This window comes from Grus americana, chromosome 10, assembly GCF_028858705.1.
Source record: "Grus americana isolate bGruAme1 chromosome 10, bGruAme1.mat, whole genome shotgun sequence".
Lineage (NCBI taxonomy): Eukaryota > Metazoa > Chordata > Aves > Gruiformes > Gruidae > Grus > Grus americana.
Window position 1 is genome coordinate 3,348,436 of NC_072861.1, and position 19,385 is coordinate 3,367,820.

The following is a 19,385-nucleotide window of genomic DNA, read 5'->3' on the forward strand; positions in this document are numbered from 1 at the left end:
CACACCAGCATCCTTGTGCTTTCCCTAAAACCCCGTACAAGGACTCCTGTCCAAAGCCGTGCTCCTCCCCGGTGTCACCTCGATACACAAACGGCTTTTCCTCCTGATTTATAATCCCCAACCAGGCACAAAGAAGCTTGCAGGGGGATTCAGGTGGGTCAACCTGCCCCGGTCCCCTCCCTCTGGGGACCACGGAGGGGACAACCTGCTGCTGAATCATCCCAGGAAGGGATGGACCGCCCAGGCACTTTGGGGACCGTTTTGCCCCAGGTCTAACAATTCTAATAATTATTAAAAATTCTAATATTATTCCTGATAAGGATTATTCTGTTCGTTATTTTACTACCACTCATTTCAACACCTCTCCTGCCCAAGAAGCCGGTGGCTCCAGAGGACAAGTCCATTCAGTGAACAATTAAACAGCTATGCGTGTGCACAAGCGTTTTCCTCCTTTTTTGCTAAAATCCCGGGAAACGCAAGGAAACACGGGTGGCCTCGCAGGCACGGACGCCACCGTGTGGACTCTGGTCTTGCAGGAGCAGGGATGCGGTTCAGGGCAACTGATGGACATCTCCTCCACGATCCCCCCCTTTTTCTTTTATTCTTCCACTTAATTCAAGTTTAAATTTCCCCTTCTCAAAAAAAAAAAAAAAAATCTTTTGCTGAGTAGTGAAGAGTCCATGAGTTCTTCACGTCCTGGAAATCCCCAATTGCCCTTGACATGAGAAGCTCCGTGAGGATCATCACCGCCTTGAAGGAGCTGAGGACAGGGACAAGTTTGGGCACCTCAAGAGTGGGTTTGCCTTGGGAAAGTGTCACCCCCCCCAAGCCATCCCCCAGTGACCCCACTGCAGCAGGGCCCCATGGTCTGGAGGTGGGACACATCTTTGTAGATCTCACAGAGCTGGTTTTTTACCAAAAAAATGGGGGGAAAAACTGCAGTTGGCTGCACAGCAGGCTCAACATCTCTCCTGTGGGCAAGGGACCCAATCCAGCACCTCATGAGAGCCCACCATGATGGGTTCTCCAGGGAACTGGGTGCTCTCAGCTGTTGCCAATTGCCATTATGGGAGGTGTGCTGAGCATCACCTGGGGTGGGAGCGGCGGTGGGAGGTGTGGGCTATAAAAGCTCCCTGGGCAGTAGTTGCTCCTTGTGCTGGACCCTGGTAGGCAAGATGAGGCCTGGAAGCAGCCTGGGGTTTGCTCTTTTCTGCTGGGCTTTTGGGGAGGTGGTTGCTTACACCCCCTGGGGCTTCCTTAGAGGGGAGGCAGAGCTATGGAGGTATGGAGGAGATCCTTCCTTGGGGCAGCCCCGTGCCTTCTCCCAGCCCTGGGCATGGGTGGATGTCTCCCAGCTCCAGGCTGCGGCCCCGCTGCACCCCGTGGCCGTGCAGTGCCAGGAGGCGCAGGTGGTGGTCACGGTGCACAGGGACCTCTTTGGCACGGGACGCTTGGTCAAGGCTGCAGAGCTGACCCTGGGCTCGGCTGCCTGCCCGCCTGCGGTCTGGAGCACTGCTGAGACCATGGTGACCTTCATGGCTGGACTGCATGAGTGTGGTAGCACCCTCAAGGTAAGGCTGGAGCGGGGGCTGGAGCTCTAGGGTGGGGGTCTGCATGTTGATGTGCACCTCGGTGCCTTGGGATGCTAAGACTGGCGGGGGGTTGTGGTGTAGTTGAGCTCAGGGAAATGCTCCAAAGCCTTTCCTAGAGGCTGAACATCTTGGTCTGCTTTTCAAGGGCAGAAGAAGCTGTGTTGTCTTGTCTGGGGCTAGCTCTGGGGTGGTGTGACCAGGGAAGGGCACACAAGAGGCAGGGAAATTAAGTTGTGGGGTTTTTTCCTGATGAATACAGAGGTAGCTAAATCTTTCTGGACTCTTCGTGCTGTTGCTGCCACCTCCAGGATAAAGCCCAGATGACCTGGTGCTGGGAGGTGCTGCAGCAAGCCAGCAGCTGATGCCAACCTTGAGGCATGTGGGTGCTGCTTGAGTGTAGCATGAAGCTACTTCACAGAAGACTTAAATTTGAAGTAGCCTCTCTCCCCTGGGAAAAGCTTGGGTGAGCAGGTACCCCCCCCCCTGCTCCAGCCAGTGGATATCTTCATTAAACCCCCCTGAGCAGAAGACACCCTCTGATATGCTGAGGGACAGACCTTCCTGTCTGTTGTTCTGGGGCATGGAAGCTAGAAGGAAAAAAATAAGAGCTGGTTTGAGCACCTCTGCATCCAGCTCTGCTGCTGACCAGAGACTGTCCTGGGAGCAGCTTCCCAGCCCAGAGCATCCCTGCGGCAGGATGAGTGCCGCTTATTCCCTCTAGCACAAATACTGCTGGCTGATGTCCAGAAGGAACATCTCAGCACCAAGTCTCCAGGCTTAAATGTGCTGCTCTGTGTGTGCGTGGCTGAAATAGGGTTTTTAATGACTGGATGATGTGTCTTGTTCTTCCACAGGTGACCCCTGACGCTCTAGTCTATAGCACGAGCTTAAATTACAGGCCAGTTCCTGCTGGCAACCCTGTCATTGTCCGTACCAGCCCTGCCATGGTTGCTATTGAGTGCCACTACCCAAGGTGAGCCAATGCGGATGAGGACCAAGCAAGCTCTTCTGCTGCTGCAGAGCACTTAACCTTGGGCATCTCTTTCCAGGAGGGACAACGTGAGCAGCAATGGTGTTAAGCCCACATGGGTGCCCTTCCACTCCACACTGTCTTCTGAGGAGAAGCTGCCCTTCTCTCTGCGCCTCATGAACAGTAGGTTTTGGGTGAGGGTCTCCTCTGGTGCAGGGCACCCTGGGCTGGCCTCTGAGATGGCCACGCTTCTACTAGATGGTACAGCTGGTGTTGGTATTGCCCCAGTGCTCCTGGAGCAGATGGGGTTTGGTGCAGTTTTGGTGAGTACCCAGGGCCTTGTGCTAGTTGGGGTTTTCCTTGGGTGGAAGCAGTGAAGCACAAGGAGCCAGCTGGCTTTCTGTTCGTGAGTGCCTGGTGACCTCTCCTTCCAGATGACTGGAGCGCTGAGAGAGTCTCCACCATATTTCAACTGGGAGATGTCTTCCACTTCCAAGCTGGTGTCAAGACAGAGAACCATGCACCTCTGAGGCTCTTTGTGGACAACTGTGTGGCCACCCTGACCCCAGACAGGAGCTCTTCTCCCCAGTATGCTTTCATTGACTTCAGTGGGTAAGAGCTGGCTGTGCCTTTACTTAGAGATGCCTTTCTGCAGGTTATGAGATATCTCTGACAGTGGGATCCTGCTGGCCCTCACTTTTGTGTCTAGGTGCCTGGTGGATGGGCAACTGGATGATGCCACATCGACTTTTATATCCCCAAGACCCAGGCAAGATGTGCTTCAGTTTGCAGTAGATGCATTCAAATTTGCAGGAGACTCCAGCAGTCTGGTAAATACTTCCAAAAGCAAGTGAAGTCCCCTGTCTAGACGGGGCTATAGCCTCACTTTGTTAAGAAAGTTAATGTGGTTTTGTCTAGAATTACATTCCCAAGTCAACAGCCTCATAGCAATGTATGAATGAGGTCACCCTGTATTACTGCTTCTGGATCATGGCCCTCTGAGCCAAGGATCTACCTTGAAGACCAGTTCTGATACTGGTCAAGACAAGCCCTTCTGATGGGCTTTGATACTTGAACCCTTCAGTGGCTTGAAGGAAGCAGAGGGGCTTGAGCTGCCCTGGGGAGTTGGTGGTCCCACTGGAGACCAACTTCATGATGCATGGGAAAGCCCTAAAGGCAAATGACAGCCTGACCCCTCTGCTCTGCCTGGCCTCTCCAGATCTACATCACCTGCCACCTGAAGGTCTCCCTGGCTGACCAAGCTCCAGATCCTCTGAACAAGGCTTGCTCCTTCAACAAAGCTAGCAACCTGTGAGTAGTTGGAACAGCAGCTTGCTCAAGGGTGAAGAGCTTGGGCTTCTCATCTGGTGTGTTACCTTCTAGGAAGGTGGGGTTGACCATCTGGGTGGGAGGGTTTTGGTCTCTCCTAGGAGACCCCGAAGCACGTGAGGGTTTCCTACCATAGGGTGGGCTGGTCACTGGGATCTCTTCTAGCTGGGCTCCTGTGGAAGGCACCCGGGATGTCTGCTCCTGCTGTGAGATGAGGAGCTGTGGTTTGCCCAGGCCCTCCAGGAGGCTCCATGCTCCCTCCCGATGGCAAGGAGGACGTGCCCGGAGAGAACTGCCTTCCCAGCTTGGTATGTCTCTGTATGCCTCTTGGTCACCCTGTTGGTAACTTGCTCAGAGCTGGGTCGGTGAAGCTGCCTCACTACCCGTTGGCTCCTCAGTGCTAATCCAAGACTTGAGAGAGCTAGGTGTTCAGATGAGTTGGAGTGCTCAAAGGTCCTTCCTTTCAGATCCCTCAGTGAAAGAAGCAGATGTTGTAGTTGGACCTCTTTTCATCCACAGCTGGCAGGATCACCAAGTTAGGAGGATGCCTTCACAAGGTAGTGTGCACCCAGGGAAGGGGCATGGTTTGCGTGGCAGGTCCTGGCTCTGGCTGTAACCACCTCCTTACTTCTCCTTCCTAGATGTGGATCACTTGTGGATGATACTGGGGCTGGCTGCAGTTGCTGGTTTGGTCATCCTGATCCTTGCTCTTCTAGGAGCTCTGACTGTCTGCCGGAAACTCAGCAACCCCGTTTAAGTCACCGGTTTCAACTTTTATAGCCTATTCAATAAAAGAAAAAATCACTTGAAGGACTTGAGAGGCTTGGTGGGGGGAATGAAGAAGTCTGGAGAGGGAGAGACAAATCAAACCTTCATGCTGGCTTTAATGGTGCTTCTTTGCCTCCCTAAACCCAATTTGAGTATCCTGTTCTCCCAAAGCCCTGTGTCCTCAGCAGAGCTTTGTACAGCCTTATTCCCCACCCCCCCCCCCCCCCCCCCCCCCCCCCCGAACTTCTCCTAGTTGGGAATGGATGCAAAAACCCACCACCTAGATGCTGTTTTCTTGTTTGTAGAAGCATGGGGTTGTGTTTAGCCTCAAAACATTTTACCTTTTTGTGGAGCTGCTCCATACTGGTAACTCCTTACTTAATAAGCCGCGGCTTTAATAAAACTTGGACCACTCTCCTCCTGCCTGAAGCTGTTTCTGGGAGAGAAATCAAGCTTTGCTGGATGGGGAAGGGAACAGAACTGGAGGGTTGGTGGCTTGGGCTCTTCCTGGGACAGACAGAGGCAGAAATTCCAGTCCCTGCCCCAAGGACTGTTTACACATAGTTCTATGTAGCAAGCCTTGGCGGAGATGTATAAACAGTCCTTGGGGCAGGGACTGGAATTTCTGCCCCCCACTTCCCCCCTGTCCCCCTCCAGAAAGGGGCTTTCTGATATGCCTCAGTCATATTTGCTTGGGTTTTTTCCCTTCTATTGCTGTGGGATTTAGGCTCTTCTGCTCAGCAGAGCAGCCATAATGGCAAGATGTTCCTGCCCCAAACCCAAGACCTCTTGCTTCCCCGCTAGCTGGGAGAGGTTCCCACTCTGGAACTGGACCAGCTGAACATCTTGGGATGCGGTGTTTGTTGTCAGAGCAAATTCAGGTGGCTGGGCTCATGGAAAACTGAGATCTGTGAGGAGCTGGGGTGTGCTCGCAGCATGGCCACCTCTTGAGCTGGTTTTGGGGGGGGGGGGGCAGGAGGACTTCTGCAACCAGTAGCCTGTTCCAGGGGAGCTTGGGCAGCTCTCTTTGGTCATAGAAGACAGGGGAAAGTGAGATCTTGCACAAGCTGCTGTGTCTTTGAGTGTCATCCAGCACCCTAGGGACCCTCAGCCGGATTTCCTTTGCTAGATGTCATCTTGCACCAGGATTTCTTTGGTACAAGGTGCCAAGCTGGACTTGAGACTTTGGGTCACCTAAATCCCTGTCCCATCCTTTTCCTTGCTCTCAGTTTGGCTGCTCATGGTTCTAAAAGCAAATTAACCCTCCCTCAAAATGAAAAGATTAGTTCTGGCTTGGATCAGGGAGCTGCACCGACTTTGGGTTGGGGTTGTCAGCGTGGCTTCTTTCCTCACTCGTATAATCTGTGAGCCTTGCTGGGAGGGTTTGGTCCTTGTGGGACCAAGGTGGGAGGCAGGAGCTTTTAGAGGTATAGCTGGGAGGAGCCTTTGCTGTCCCTTGTGACGTGTCAGCTTCTGGGGCAGGAGGAAGAGGAGGAGAGCACGGAAACATGCGTGGAAGGGGTCTCAGAGGGTCTCCAGTCCATCACCAGATGAATCAGCTGGCAATGTCCATAGGTAAAGATTCCCCTGCCTCTGCCCAGGGCTGCACCACCTTCCTGAAGAAGAAATATTTCCTCACCCAACCTGAACCTCCCAGACCACAAGTTGTGGCTGCTGCTGCGTCTTACAACTTCACATAACCGATTCCTCCTTGATCAGCATCTTCTCTAGACGTTCAGCGCCCCGACCATCCCTTGGCACACGTGCTCCAAGACGCGCAGAGGAGCCTTTGAAATGAAAACCCTTCTCTGTGCCGCTCCATGGAGCTGCCCTGCAGCCATTCAACCAAAATACTTCTGCTGGTTCCGGGAAGGAAGATGAATGTCAGCAAAATCTGGGCTACAAGGAAACTGGGGCAAAGGCTCTCTGGCTTTCCAGACCGGTTGTCCCGCTCCAGCAGCTCCTGTCCCTTCCTGGGCAGCATCCCCAGCGAGGCTCAACGGCAGCACTGACTGCCATGTGACGTGAGATTTTTTACTTAAAACTACGTTATAAGGAAAAACGAGATGTGCTTTAAAGCCCCCTTTATACAACGAGGGAAAACCACTGGGTTTTGTGTTCGCCCAACGCCCTGGACCTTCCTGGTCTCTGCCTCCTCCTCCAAGAAAAAAAAATGAGCTCATGTTCTTTCCCAACTGCGCTGGTCCACGGCCAACGTCGTGTTGTGCTTGGAATGAAGATGGGACGGCTGGTCCTGGCAAGGGCTAACCCAGGAGCAGAAAACCCCTTTTTTCATAGTCAAGTATGTCCTCTCCTCTGAACCTGGGTGTGTTTCTCCACCTGGGATTCACTCCTGCTGATTTTAGCTGTGTAAACACAAGGCGACCCCATCAGGGGGATTTATTTCTCCTGCTGGGATCAAGCCCTGGTATCCAGAGACCCACAACCTTATCCCAGAGCTGATCCCTGAGCTGCGGTTCTCCGGGATGCGATGGGGTGAGACCAAGCATCTCCCATGGTCCTTGCAGCCAAGGACCTGGCGATGCTCTTCCCTCGGGAGGGGACCAGCCGCTTATTTACTGATTCAGCATCGCCCGCTGCCGTTATCTCCCTGACGCACGGAGCTCGGCCTGCTGGAATCCCTGGCATTTCTACGCAAGTGCCAGTCTCAAGGTATTGTAAAAAATGAAGGAGAAGTCCCAGACCTGCTGACAGCAGAAATTTTTCCTCTGCTCTGTAATTTTTATTTTTTTTTTTTTTCTAGAATTTCTGCTAGGAGCAGGCTGGCCAACATCTGCCCCCCAAAAACTTTCTGTTTCTTTTCATTTTCCCACAAATGGCTGAGCTCAAACGTCCAAATCAGAGGCTTTTGACTCTGTCCCTAAGGCTTGCCAGGGACATCCCGAAAGACGGAGAGGGATTTGGGATATTAAACAGAGCATCCCTCCTACAGAGCCAACGGAAAACTTGCAGAGCCCTGGCAGGGAAAAAGAGTTCAAGAAGCTCAAAAGAAAGGACAGAGACTCCAATAATAAGGTTTGGGGGAAAAAAAAAATAGGGTTTATTTTAAAGCAGTTTTCCCTGGTTCCTAGCTGTGAGGAGCTGGGAAATGTCCATCCCCGCTCACAGGGGGAAGGGAGCGATGGGTGGAGCGCTTCGCCTCCAGCTTCTTCTACCCTGAGTCCGTTTCCTTGAAGGCAACAAAACGAACACAACCCAAAGAGCCGGTGAAGGGCAGCAGAGATAAAAAAAGAAAGGTCGCAGCTAACGACCTCACTGCCGAGGCTGAAACGGGGGTTTGTTCGGCCCCAGCTGAGAACAGCCGCGCTCGTGTCAGTGGTGAGGGCTCACCATCCGTTACTGCTGACCGAGCGTCCCAGTCCCGGTGAGGAGCGGGGGGATGCTTGAAGCCCCTCTTTGGGCTGAAGCTGTGAGCACATGGGCTCTCGGCCCCCCCCCCCCCCCCGGCACATCAGCATCCGAGCGGAAAACCAAAGTCCCAGGGGGGCTGACAGCACCGGACGAGGATGGTCCCCGCAGAGGAGATGGAAAGCACCCGGATTGCGATCACGGACCCTGCTCTTGTCACCTCCCCGGCAGCCTTGAAAAGCCCCTTATCACCTTCTAAACCTAAACAAGCCACTTTGTACCAGTCTCCCCGTCTCCGGCTTCTGCTGAGTTTTATAAACAAGTTCCCCAAAGAGGCTGACGAGGATGTTTTCTCTCGCCTTGGGCAGTCCGGGAACGGGGGGTCCCTGCGCCCCGGAAATGACTCGGCCGTGCCTCCCCTCTCCCCGCACCCATGAGGGCTGGCCTTTGGGTGCCATTGGTCCCCAAACGGGAGCCCAGGGGCGGACAGGGGATATAAAGGCTGGAAGAACAGCCCCGGCTCTCTGTGCCGGGTTTTGCTGGAAGAAGGAAGGATGGGACCCAAAAACGGCTTGATCCTCACTCTTCTCTGCTGGGCGGCGGGTGAGGTGGCTGCCTACCCACCCTGGGACTTCTCCTGGGGGGCACAGGCGGACCCCCACGCCTGGTCCTGGGTGGAAGACCCCCATTCTCGAGCCATCTCCAGCCAGCAGCCGGTGATGGTGCAGTGCCAGGAGGCTCAGCTGGTGGTGACGGCGCACAGGGACCTCTTCGGCACCGGCCGCCTCATCAACGCGGCCGACCTGACGCTGGGACCCGCGGCGTGCAAGTATTCCTCGCTGAACCCTGCCCACAACACCGTCACCTTCATCGCCGGCCTCCACGAGTGCGGCAGCGTTGTGCAGGTAAGATGGTCTCCATTCCAGTCGTCCCCCTGCCATCCCACCACCACGGAGCAGCTCCAGGCTGCACCGCTGCGCACCGGGCATTCCCTGCGATGCCGGGGCGGGGGGGGACTCTGGGTGCTGGACCCGGAGGAGCACCTTAGGGGAAGGACAAGTGGGTATTTCCCCCAAAGCAAAGCATTTTTCCCCAAAACTGCTTTGCCCTTTCCATCAGACACATGCCAAAGGTGCAGACCTCCCCCCCCGTCAGACCCATTTCACTCCTATTTTGGCCCATTTAACTCATGGAGAAGGGAGTGGGGCTTCTTCTCCATCCCCTTTTCCCCAACTTTTCCCCCCCCTTTCTTTGGATTTCCCCAGCGTTTCCCAGTTGGGAAAGGATGGATATGTGGCTTGGTGGTGGTGGGAGGTGGGGTGTCCTCTCTGCCGGCTTCTCAACACTTTTCTCCCCAGATCACGCCGGACTCCCTCATCTACCGCACGCTCCTCAACTACGACCCCAGCCCCGCCAGCAACCCCGTCATCATCCGCAGCAACCCGGCCGTCATCCCCATCGAGTGCCACTACCCCAGGTAAGGGCTCCCCATCCTCGGTACCCCGCCACCACCACCACCCCGGTCCCCAGGGACCAGCGCGGGGCCGTATTCTGATGCCCGGTGGTCCTCGCCCAGGAGGGAGAACGTGAGCAGCAACGCCATCCGACCCACCTGGGCTCCCTTCAGCTCCACGCTGTCAGCGGAGGAGAGGCTGGTGTTCTCCCTGCGCCTCATGAACGGTAGGTGGGAAGCCATCCCGACCTACCAACGGGGGTTTTTCCACCCTTTTCCCAGTGTGGAGGAGCTCAGGGACCCAGAACCCCACTGGGGAAGCCAACTCACCCCACAGCAAACAGCTCCTGTTTTTGGGCTGAGCCTCAGCTCTGGTGCCCCTCGTCTTCATCACCCCGGCATTGCCTTGCAGAGGACTGGAGCGCCGAGAGACCCTTCACCGGTTTCCAACTGGGCGACGTCCTCAACATCCAAGCGGAGGTGGGCACCGAGAGCCACGTACCGCTGCGGTTGTTTGTGGACAGCTGCGTGGCCGCCCTGAGCCCCGGCACCGACTCCTCACCCCACTACACCATCATCGACTTCAACGGGTGAGTCCTAGCGACCCGGTGGCCGTGGCGCTGAGTGGGGGGACCACCAGGATGCTGACCGCCCCCCCGCTCCCTGCCCCATCTCCATCCCACCCCAGGTGCCTGGTTGATGGGAGGTCGGATGACACCAGCTCTGCCTTCATCACCCCCCGGCCCCAGGAGGACGTGCTGCGCTTCAGTATCGACGTCTTCAGGTTCGCTGGGGACACCAGGAACCTGGTAAGGCTGCGTGTGTGTCCCCCGCCAGCCCCAAACCAAGCCGGTGTCCTCCACGAGTGTGCCCCCATCTCTCTGCCCTGTCTTCCCCGCAGATCTACATCACCTGCCACCTGAAGGTGACCCCGGCGGACCAAGCCCCGGATCCCCTGAACAAGGCTTGCTCCTTCAACAAAGCCAGAAACACGTGAGTAGCCACTGCATGGGGCCGGGACATGTCTGGGCAGGTCCCCACCAGCATCCCGCAGCCCTGGCGTGGCACGGGGATGTGGCACGGAGCCAGATTCGAGGTGTGTGGGGGGGTGGGCATAAATGCTCCGTGGGTACATGGGGGACTCTGGTGACAATGCTCCCACCCCGCTGCAGTTGGTCGCCTGTGGAAGGCACCCGGGACATCTGCAGCTGCTGCGAGATGGGTAACTGCGAGTCCCCCGCGCTCTCCCGGAGGCTCAACCCCCTGGAGCAATGGCCCGGCCGCCGCTTCCGTCGCCATGATGCCAACGGTAAGGGTCCCGCGGGGACACCCTGGGGTTGTGAGACGAGCCCGTCTCATCTCTCCTTCCTCCCCAGGGAAAGAAGCTGAAGCCGACGTGGTCATCGGCCCCGTGCTCCTCTCGAGGGACCCAGGTGCCGTGGGAGAGCGGCAGGAGGGAGGTCAGGGTGAGTCCCCGCCAGTCGCGGCCCGGTGACACGGCCCCGTTGATGAATGCTAACAGCCCCCCCCCCCCCCGATTTTGCAGGCGGGGTGACGGCGGTGCCCGCCATGGGGACAGGCCTGATCTGCGTGGCAGCCAGCATGGGGCTGGCCGGCGTGGCGCTGGCCATCGGCGTGGGGCGCAGGAGGTGCGCCCACGCTTCGGCGTGAGCGTGAGGGCGAGAGCCGAATAAAGTTTGGGAAGGTCAAACCGCACCCGTGCTGCTGGCTCTGTGATGGCACCCTGGGGACACGGCCGGGCCGGGACCCCCCGGGGTGGGGGTGGGGTGGGTGGGTGGGGGTGTGTGTCTGTGCGCGCGTGTGTGTCCCGCCAGCCCCGCCCCCTCGCCCCGCCCATTTAAGCCCCGCCCGCCCCGGTCCCGGCCAACCCCCGGGGGGGGGGAACTGCGGGGCGGGAGGGGCCGGGCAAGGGAACGGAACGGAACGGAAGGGAACGGAACGGAAGGGAACCGGGAGAGGGACCGGACTCCGCGGGGCAGGAAGCGGCGGCCAGGGGCTCCGGGAAGGGCCCGGGTGAGCGGCGCCTCCGGGTCCCGGCAGCCATGCCCTTGTCTCCCTCCCGGGCACGGAGCCGGGGCCCGGCGGGGCGGCGAAGCGCGCCGAGGGACCGGGAGCGGCAGCACCGAGCCCAGGTGAGGGACGCCGGGGGTTCCGGGGCTGGGGGGGGGCGGTCTGGCGCCGGGGGAGCCCTGTCTCCCTGCCCGGCCCCGGCCCTCTGCCCGCCGGGGCTGGCCGTGCAGCCCAAGGCTCCCACGCGCTTCATTGCAGCTCCCGCCTGGCCCAGCTCCGCTCAGGGACGCTCCGGCTCGGCACCAGCTCGGCTCCAGCCCCGCGCTCGGCGCTTCGGCCCCGGCTCCGGCCCGGAGGCGTCTGCGCTCCCGGTGCTGGGCGCTGCGGGGAAGAGATGCTGCTGCTGCTGCTGCTGCTGCTGCTGCTTCCGACAGCTCCGGCTGAGGGGAACCCGGGCTGCTGCCCTCTCTGGCCTCAGGAAAGCTCCGGCTTGTTCCAGCTCCGGCTGATGGACGCTCCAGCCCCGCATGGCTGCAGCTGCAGCTCCAGCCCCGTGTGATTTCGGCTCCCGATGCCGCCCGCTCCAGGTAAGAGACGCTCCGGCCGACGGACGAGCTGTCTCGCTCCCCGTCTCCCCGGCCGAGGCGGGAGCCCAGGCTGCTCAGCACGGCGTTACCCAGGGGGTTCAGTCCCTCATTTTTGCCATAAATATGGTAAATGCGGCTGTGCGGAGCGACGGAATCGCCCCCCTTAAGGGCTGGGCTCCTCGGTCACCGCCGCTGCTCGGGTCACCGCTCCGTGCCTGTCCCGTGCGGGGGCAGGGGGCGGGGGGCGGGGTGTCCATGGTCGCCGCTCCAAACCCGCGTCCCGCAGGGGGTTCTGCTGGATTCCGGCCGTGGCTTTGTGCCCGCTGTCACGGAAGGGTCGGTCTTCTCTGGGGTGTCCTCGGCTTGGGTCTGGGGGTCACGTGGGGTTGGGGGGGCCCAGGGAAAAGCTCCGACCCCCAGGCAGCATTCGTTCTGTCGCAGTTTCCAGCTCGCCTTTCGCACGGGCTCAGGGACCCGCCGGCTTGTTGCAGCTCCGGCTCCTCCACGCTCCGGCCGATGGACGTCCCACCTCGTCCCACCCCTGCCCGCTCCGGCCGAGAGACGCTCCTGCTCCTGACAGCCCCGGGGGCTTTTGTCCAGCTCCGGCCCTGCGTCATTTTGGGCCCAGCCGAGACACCGGACGTTCCCGTTTCTCGCAGCTCCAGCCCTACCCGATGGAAACCTCGAGCCCTGCATGACCTCCTGCTGCTTCCAGCTCCAGGCGCCGGACGCTCGGCTGGTTCCCCTCCCGCTGAGGGGCCCCCAGCTCGGAGTCAGAGCTGCTCCCCAGCTCTGGGGGCTGGTGACGAGGTCGTAAATCAATCACTGTCATCGCTCAAGTACCACCCCTGTCTGGCCCTTGAATAAAGCCTCGGTGCCCCCATTTTCGCCCAGAGACTATCTCAGACGTTGAGTTCGGCCTGGTGCATGCCAGCGTCCCGCACTTCGGGGGCAAACGCGACCGGACCCCCACCTCCGGTGAGGGTCCCGCAGCCCTGCCCTCCCCACCCACCGACTTCCCCCCCACCCCCAGAGCTGGCATTTGGGGGCTGGGAAGGGCTGCTCAGGCTCCAGTTCCCAGCCCCTAAAGGCAGCGCTTGGGCTGGTTCTGAGCCCCAACACCCTGCAGACCACCCCCCACCCCCCACCAGCTTGTTTTCAGGCCCAGAAACGCAGCACTGGGCTCCATTTCCAAGCTCTGAAAACGCAGCACTTAGTCTCTTTTTTGGGTTGAGCTGTTCAGCCCCAAACACAGCACTTAGTCCTCGCTTGGGGGGGCTGGCTGGAAACACCCCCCGGGGCTGCTGCTCCTCTGGCCCATGTGTGAGGGGGAAGAGGGAAGGCACCCACCCACAGCCCAGGGCAGGGAGTGCTTGGGAACTGGGCAGGGGGCACCTCCCGCGGGGAGGAACCGGCCCCGGGGCACTGGGGGCAGCAACCACCCACCCCCCCCCGGGGAAAGCTTTATTGCACTGGATTACACTTTATTATCGCACCGTTACGGTTACACAGCGTGCTTACAGGACCATCACAAACCAGCACGAGTTCTTTATTCTCTGTAGTTGCAGCAGTATTTAAGCCCCAGCCTCCACACCCCCGCTCCCCACAGCCGCAGCCCCCGCAGGAGCCGGGCCCGGTTCCCCCCAGCCCAGCCGCACCCCGGTCCTGCTCGGGACGCGAACCGGTCGTCGTGTCCCCCCCACATGCCCCGGGCAGCGGCCGGCGCCCTTCCCGCCCCTGCGGCACCGGCACCCGCTCGGCGCCGCTCCGGCCTCCGGGGCCGCCGCTGCCCGACACAAGCGGGGAGCAGCCGCCGGCACGGGGACCCGCTCCCACCCACGGCCCGGACCGGCACCCCCGACCCGGGACACGGCCCGCCCGGGCCCGCGTCTGACCGGGTCTCCACCGCTCGGCACCCCCGGCCCCGGCACACACCGCGGGCGGGCCCGCCCGCGCGAACGGAGGCCCCGGCCCGGCCAGACACGCGGGAACCGCAGCCGGAAACTGCGGCCAACCACCACCACCGCCGCCGCCGCCAGCCACCCCGCTCCCAGCGCCCCCCGGCCCGGCTCACCGGCGCTCCTGGGCCCGCGGGGGACCAGCACCAGCACCCGCCGCCGCTCCCCGCCGCCGCCCGCGCACTACTGCCGGCGCCCGCGCACGCGCCCTACAGCCTCCGGACCCGCCAATCCCGGCCCGAGACACCCCCCGGACGCGCCAATCCAGCCCGCCGAGCCGCGGACCGCCCATCTCCGCTCGACCCAATCCCGACCCTTCATGTCGCGCCCCGCCCATCTCCGCTGGGCCCAATCCCAACCCGCCATTTCAATCCCCCCAATGTATATGCTCTCCGCTCCGCCCAATCCCGGCCCGCCATTTCAATCCGGGCCCGCCCGCCTTCCCCGGCACACCATCAGCGGCTGCCGGGGCTACCGCAGCGGAGCCGCGACCCCTCGAGTCTCCCGGAGCGGCGGCGGGATCGGAGCCTCCGGTGGGACGGGTGGGGCGGAGACGGGGGGCCAGAGGGGGGCCAGAGGGGGGCGGGCCCGAATTGAAAAGACCGGGGATAAACCGGGGCGGATTGAAATGGCGGGCCGGGATTGGCTCGAGCGGAGATGGGCTGGGCGCGACATGAAGGGTCGGGATTGGGTCGAGCGGAGATGGGCGGGGCGGGGCGCGACATGAAGGGTCGGGATTGGGTCGAGCGGAGATGGGCGGGGCGGGGCGCGACATGAAGGGTCGGGATTGGGTCGAGCGGAGATGGGCGGTCCGCGGCTCGGCGGGCTGGATTGGCGCGTCCGGGCGGTGTCTCGGGCCGGGATTGGCGGGTCCGGAGGCTGTAGGGCGCGTGCGCGGGCGGCGGCAGTAGTGCTGAGTAGCAGCCAGTGCTGGTCTCGGTCCCCCGCGGGCCCAGGAGCGCCGGTGAGCCGGGCCGGGGGGCGCTGGGAGCGGGGTGGCTGGCAGCGGTGGTCGGCCGCGGTCTCCGTTCGCGCGGGCGGGCCCGCCCGCGGTGTGTGCTGGGACCGGGGGTGCCGAGCGGGGAAGACCCGGTCAGACGCGGGCCCGGGCGGGCCGTGTCCCGGGTCGGGGGTGCCGGTCCGGGCCGTGGGTGGGAGCGGGTCCCCGTGCCGGCGGCTGCTCCCCGCTTGTGTCGGGCAGCGGCGGCCCCGGAGGCCGGAGCGGCGCCGAGCGGGTGCCGGTGCCGCAGGGGCGGGAAGGGCGCCGGCCGCTGCCCGGGGCATGTGGGGGGGACACGACGACCGGTTCGGGTCCCGAGCAGGACCGGGGTGCGGCTGGGCTGGGGGGAACCGGGCCCGGCTCCCGCGGGGGCTGCGGCTGTGGGGAGCGGGGGTGTGGAGGCTGGGGCTTAAATACTGCTGCAACTACAGAGAATAAAGAACTCGTGCTGGTTTGTGATGGTCCTGTAAGCACGCTGTGTAACCGTAACGGTGCGATAATAAAGTGTAATCCAATGCAATAAAGCTTTCCCCGGGGGGGGGGGGGCTGGGTGCTGCCCCCAGTGCCCCGGGGCCGGTTCCTCCTGCGGGAGGTGCCCCCCCCCCCGCCCAGTTCCCAAGCACTCCCTGCCCTGGGCTGTGGGTGGGTGCCTTCCCTCTTCCCCCTCACACAGGGGCCAGAGGAGCAGCAGCCCCGGGGGGTGTTTCCAGCCAGCCCCCCCAAGCGAGGACTAAGTGCTGTGTTTGGGGCTGAACAGCTCAGTCCTGGGGTTCAGCAGCTCAACCCAAAAAAGAGACTAAGTGCTGCGTTTTCAGAGCTTGGAAATGGAGCCCAGTGCTGCGTTTCTGGGCCTGAAAACAAGCTGGCAGGGGGTGGGGGTGGCCTGCAGGGTGTTGGGGCTCAGAACCAGCCCAAGCGCTGCCTTTAGGGGCTGGGAACTGGAGCCTGAGCAGCCCTTCCCAGCCCCCAAATGCCAGCTCTGGGGGTGGGGGGGAAGTCGGTGGGTGGGGAGGGCAGGGGTGCGGGACCCTCACCGGAGGTGGGGGTCCGGTCGCGTTTGCCCCCGAAGTGCGGGACGCTGGCATGCACCAGGCCGAACTCAACGTCTGAGATAGTCTCTGGGCGAAAATGGGGGCACCGAGGCTTTATTCAAGGGGCAGACAGGGGTGGTACTTGAGCGATGACAGTGATTGATTTACGACCTCGTCACCAGCCCCCAGAGCTGGGGAGCAGCTCTGACTCCGAGCTGGGGGCCCATCAGCAGGAGGGGAACCAGCCGAGCGTCCGGCGCCTGGAGCTGGAAGCAGCAGGAGCTCACGCAGGGCTCGAGCGTCCATTGGGCAGAGCTGGGAGGAGCTGTAGGGCTGGAGCTGTGAGAAACGGGAACGTCCGGTGTCTCGGCTGGGCCCAAAATGACGCAGGGCCGGAGCTGGACAAAAGCCCCCGGGGCTGTCAGGAGCGGGCAGGGGTGGGACGAGGTGGGACGTCCATCGGCCGGAGCGTGGAGGAGCCGGAGCTGCAACAAGCCGGCGGGTCCCTGAGCCCGTGCGAAAGGCGAGCTGGAAACTGCGACAGAACGAATGCTGCCTGGGGGTCGGAGCTTTTCCCTGGGCCCCCCCAACCCCACGTGACCCCCAGACCCAAGCCGAGGACACCCCAGAGAAGACCGACCCTTCTGTGACAGCGGGCACAAAGCCACGGCCGGAATCCAGCAGAACCCCCTGCGGGACGCGGGTTTGGAGCGGCGACCATGGACACCCCGCCCCCCGCCCCCGCACGGGGCAGGCACGGAGCGGTGACCCGAGCAGCGGCGGTGACCGAGGAGCCCAGCCCTTAAGGGGGGCGATTCCGTCGCTCCGCACAGCCGCATTTACCATATTTACGGCAAAAATGAGGGACTGAACCCCCTGGGTAACGCCGTGCTGAGCAGCCTGGGCTCCCGCCTCGGCCGGCAAAGGACCGAACTTGGCGCCGGGGAGACGGGGAACGAGACAGCTCGTCCGTCGGCCGGAGCGTCTCTTACCTGGAGCGGGCGGCATCGGGAGCCGAAATCACACGGGGCTGGAGCTGCAGCTGCAGCCATGCGGGGCTGGAGCGTCCATCAGCCGGAGCTGGAACAAGCCGGAGCTTTCCTGAGGCCAGAGAGGGCAGCAGCCCGGGTTCCCCTCAGCCGGAGCTGTCGGAAGCAGCAGCAGCAGCAGCAGCAGCAGCAGCAGCATCTCTTCCCCGCAGCGCCCAGCACCGGGAGCGCAGACGCCTCCGGGCCGGAGCCGGGGCCGAAGCGCCGAGCGCGGGGCTGGAGCCGAGCTGGTGCCGAGCCGGAGCGTCCCTGAGCGGAGCTGGGCCAGGCGGGAGCTGCAATGAAGCGCGTGGGAGCCTTGGGCTGCACGGCCAGCCCCGGCGGGCAGAGGGCCGGGGCCGGGCAGGGAGACAGGGCTCCCCCGGCGCCAGACCGCCCCCCCCCAGCCCCGGAACCCCCGGCGTCCCTCACCTGGGCTCGGTGCTGCCGCTCCCGGTCCCTCGGCGCGCTTCGCCGCCCCGCCGGGCCCCGGCTCCGTGCCCGGGAGGGAGACAAGGGCATGGCTGCCGGGACCCGGAGCCCAGCTTGTGCCCCGCGCAGCCGCGGGGGCCGCTGCCGGGAGACTCGAGGGGTCGCGGCCCCGCTGCAGTAGCCCCGGCAGCCGCTGTCGGTGTGCCGGGGAGAGCGGGCAGGGGCTCCGCAGCGAGGCCGCCCCCGGTTCCCGTTCAAGCCCCTAAAGCCGGGAAGGGCCTCAGCTGCCGCCGGGACTGCCCGGGCCGGGCGCCCTCCGGGAGCGGGGCTGAGAGGGAGAACGGGGCGGGACCCGGAAACCGCGACTCCTTGCGGGTCGGCTCTCCCGGAGCGGGTTCAGCGGGGCCGGAGTGAAAGGGCGGGCCGCGATTGGGCGGCGCGGAGATGGACGGGATGGGGCGTGGCCGGAGGGAAAGGGCAGGCCGCGATTGGGCGGAGCGGAGATGGACGGGATGGGGCGTGGCCGGAGGGAAAGGGCAGGCCGGGATTGGGCGGCGCGGAGATGGGCGGGGCACGGGTGGGCTGGTCGGGGGTGGGGGCGGGGCCCGAGAGGGTAGAGCGCTTGCGCGGGCCGGCGGCGCTGTCAGTGTGTGGCGGCGGCCGTGGGGAGCGGACGTGGAGCTGGTGCTGCTGCCGCCCCGCGGGCTGAGGAGCGCCGGTGAGCCGGGCCGGGGGGGCGCTGGGAGCGGGGCGGCGGGCAGTAGTGTCCGGCCGTGGGCCCCCTGCGTCTGACCGGGCCCGAGCCACTGTGCGGGCGGGTTCGCGGTGTGTTCCGGGGGCGGGAGCCTTGCGGTCGACGGCGCCGGGCGGGAGGTGGTCGGGGAGACGCGGCCCGGGCGGGCGATGCGATGCGCTGGGACGGGGGTGCCGCTTGGGTCCGTGCCCGGCGTGACAGCCAGGTCGCGTTCTGTTGGCTCTTCCCCGCTTGTGTCGGGCAGCGGCGGCCGGAGCGGCGCCGAGCGAGGAGGGGCGCCGGCCGCTACACGGGGCGGGTGCCGAGCCCCAGCGGGGGTCGGGTGGGGGGTCGGGGCGCGGCCGGGCTGCGTGGGGGTTCCCGGGCCCGGCTCCCCGCGGATGTTGCCGCGAGTGGGGGGGGTGGGGGGAGGGGGGCGTGCTTGGCTTTTAAACAATACTGTAACTAGTACTGCTAATAAAGCTATTGTGTTGGTTTATTACAAGAAGTGTAATGCATAACGATAATTGAAAAATCAAGTGGAATAAAGTGCAATAAAGCTTTCCCTGTCTGGGTGGGTGCCCGCAGTTCCCAAGCACTCCCTGGGCTGTGGCCCCCCTTTCCCTTCACACATGGGCCACAGCAGCAGCCTCAAGGGTGTTTCCAGCCCCCCAAAGGAGGATGAAGTTCTGTGGTTGGGGCTGAACAGCCCAGCTCAGTCCTGGGGTTCAGCTGCTCCAAAAGTCCCCAGAGTGCTGTGTTTCTGGGCCTGAAAACAAGCTGTGAGGGGGGGGTGGGGGCTCAGAACCAGCCCAAGTGGTGGCTTTTGGGACAGGGAAGAGGTGATGCAAATTTCGGTCGCGAGTGATATGAGGCGCAATGTTGAGCCCTTACTCGGCAAGGTGAGGCGGCAGCTGCAATGTGAGTGGTGGTGTGCGAGGGCCGCTGAGGGAGGTTTGAGGGCAGGCACCCGTTTTGGGGCTGGCCCCTTTGGCCTGGGAGCAGGGTCTCGACGTTTCCAGTTTGGTGGATTTGGGCATATTTTTGATGATAGTGACCTGAGGTGCTATGTTGAGGCGTTGCTCGGCTAGGCGGGCCTGCAGT

At 62.3% G+C, this 19,385-nt stretch overlaps 3 protein-coding genes and 1 long non-coding RNA gene across 7 annotated transcripts; 3 read left to right on the plus strand and 1 right to left on the minus strand.

The window, feature by feature from the left end:
- Positions 1-1,175: 1,175 nt before the first annotated feature.
- Positions 1,176-4,648, plus strand: LOC129210748 (zona pellucida sperm-binding protein 3-like). Its single transcript, XM_054836912.1, has 9 exons — positions 1,176-1,571; positions 2,447-2,565; positions 2,642-2,745; positions 2,997-3,174; positions 3,272-3,392; positions 3,782-3,873; positions 4,057-4,199; positions 4,359-4,448; positions 4,533-4,648. The coding sequence occupies exons 1-9, from the start codon at positions 1,176-1,178 to the stop codon at positions 4,646-4,648; spliced, it is 1,359 nt and encodes a 452-aa protein (XP_054692887.1).
- A 3,467-nt stretch (positions 4,649-8,115) lies between these two features.
- On the plus strand, positions 8,116-11,187 carry LOC129210718 (zona pellucida sperm-binding protein 3-like). 3 transcript variants are annotated; one of them, XM_054836837.1, is made up of 9 exons: positions 8,116-8,933; positions 9,387-9,505; positions 9,605-9,708; positions 9,894-10,071; positions 10,170-10,290; positions 10,383-10,474; positions 10,654-10,790; positions 10,858-10,947; positions 11,028-11,187. In XM_054836837.1, exons 1-9 carry the CDS (start codon positions 8,583-8,585, stop codon positions 11,150-11,152), a joined length of 1,317 nt encoding a protein of 438 aa, XP_054692812.1. In that variant the 5' UTR covers positions 8,116-8,582; the 3' UTR covers positions 11,153-11,187. The 3 variants fall into 3 exon arrangements, 2 of the variants coding, with proteins under 2 accessions (XP_054692812.1, XP_054692811.1); XM_054836836.1 differs by having other exon boundaries at positions 8,116-9,505; XR_008578614.1 differs by lacking the exons at positions 10,858-10,947; positions 11,028-11,187 and having other exon boundaries at positions 8,116-9,505; positions 10,383-10,577; positions 10,654-10,784.
- Positions 11,188-11,400: 213 nt separating this feature from the next.
- Positions 11,401-13,004, plus strand: LOC129210668 (uncharacterized). Of its 2 annotated transcripts, XR_008578608.1 has the most exons (3): positions 11,427-11,634; positions 11,771-12,099; positions 12,541-13,004. It is a non-coding gene; the product is annotated as an uncharacterized LOC129210668 (long non-coding RNA). The 2 variants fall into 2 exon arrangements; XR_008578607.1 differs by having other exon boundaries at positions 11,401-12,099.
- A 3,158-nt stretch (positions 13,005-16,162) lies between these two features.
- Positions 16,163-18,800, minus strand: LOC129210847 (translation initiation factor IF-2-like). The gene is made up of 5 exons (XM_054837150.1): positions 18,785-18,800; positions 18,400-18,587; positions 17,549-17,810; positions 17,081-17,168; positions 16,163-16,623 (listed from the first exon to the last, which is right to left on the minus strand). The coding sequence occupies exons 1-5, from the start codon at positions 18,798-18,800 to the stop codon at positions 16,203-16,205; spliced, it is 975 nt and encodes a 324-aa protein (XP_054693125.1). The 3' UTR covers positions 16,163-16,202.
- Positions 18,801-19,385: the final 585 nt, after the last annotated feature.

Bases quoted from the DNA above. Each gene is read 5' to 3' on its own strand.
- LOC129210748 (XM_054836912.1), top strand. From the start codon at position 1,176: ATGAGGCCTGGAAGCAGCCTGGGGTTTGCTCTTTTCTGCTGGGCTTTT. The intron at 4,200-4,358 runs GTATGTCTCTGT...CCTTCCTTTCAG, and splicing joins AGAACTGCCTTCCCAGCTTG to ATCCCTCAGTGAAAGAAGCA. The intron at 4,449-4,532 runs GTAGTGTGCACC...TCTCCTTCCTAG, and splicing joins TAGGAGGATGCCTTCACAAG to ATGTGGATCACTTGTGGATG.
- LOC129210718 (XM_054836836.1), top strand. From the start codon at position 8,583: ATGGGACCCAAAAACGGCTTGATCCTCACTCTTCTCTGCTGGGCGGCG. The intron at 9,506-9,604 runs GTAAGGGCTCCC...GTCCTCGCCCAG, and splicing joins ATCGAGTGCCACTACCCCAG to GAGGGAGAACGTGAGCAGCA. The intron at 10,475-10,653 runs GTGAGTAGCCAC...ACCCCGCTGCAG, and splicing joins TTCAACAAAGCCAGAAACAC to TTGGTCGCCTGTGGAAGGCA.
- LOC129210847 (XM_054837150.1), bottom strand. The intron at 17,811-18,399 runs GCAAGGCTCCCG...TCCCGGCTTTAG, and splicing joins CCCGCCCGGCGCCGTCGACC to GGGCTTGAACGGGAACCGGG. The intron at 16,624-17,080 runs GTAAGAGACGCT...GTTCTGTCGCAG, and splicing joins CCCGATGCCGCCCGCTCCAG to TTTCCAGCTCGCCTTTCGCA.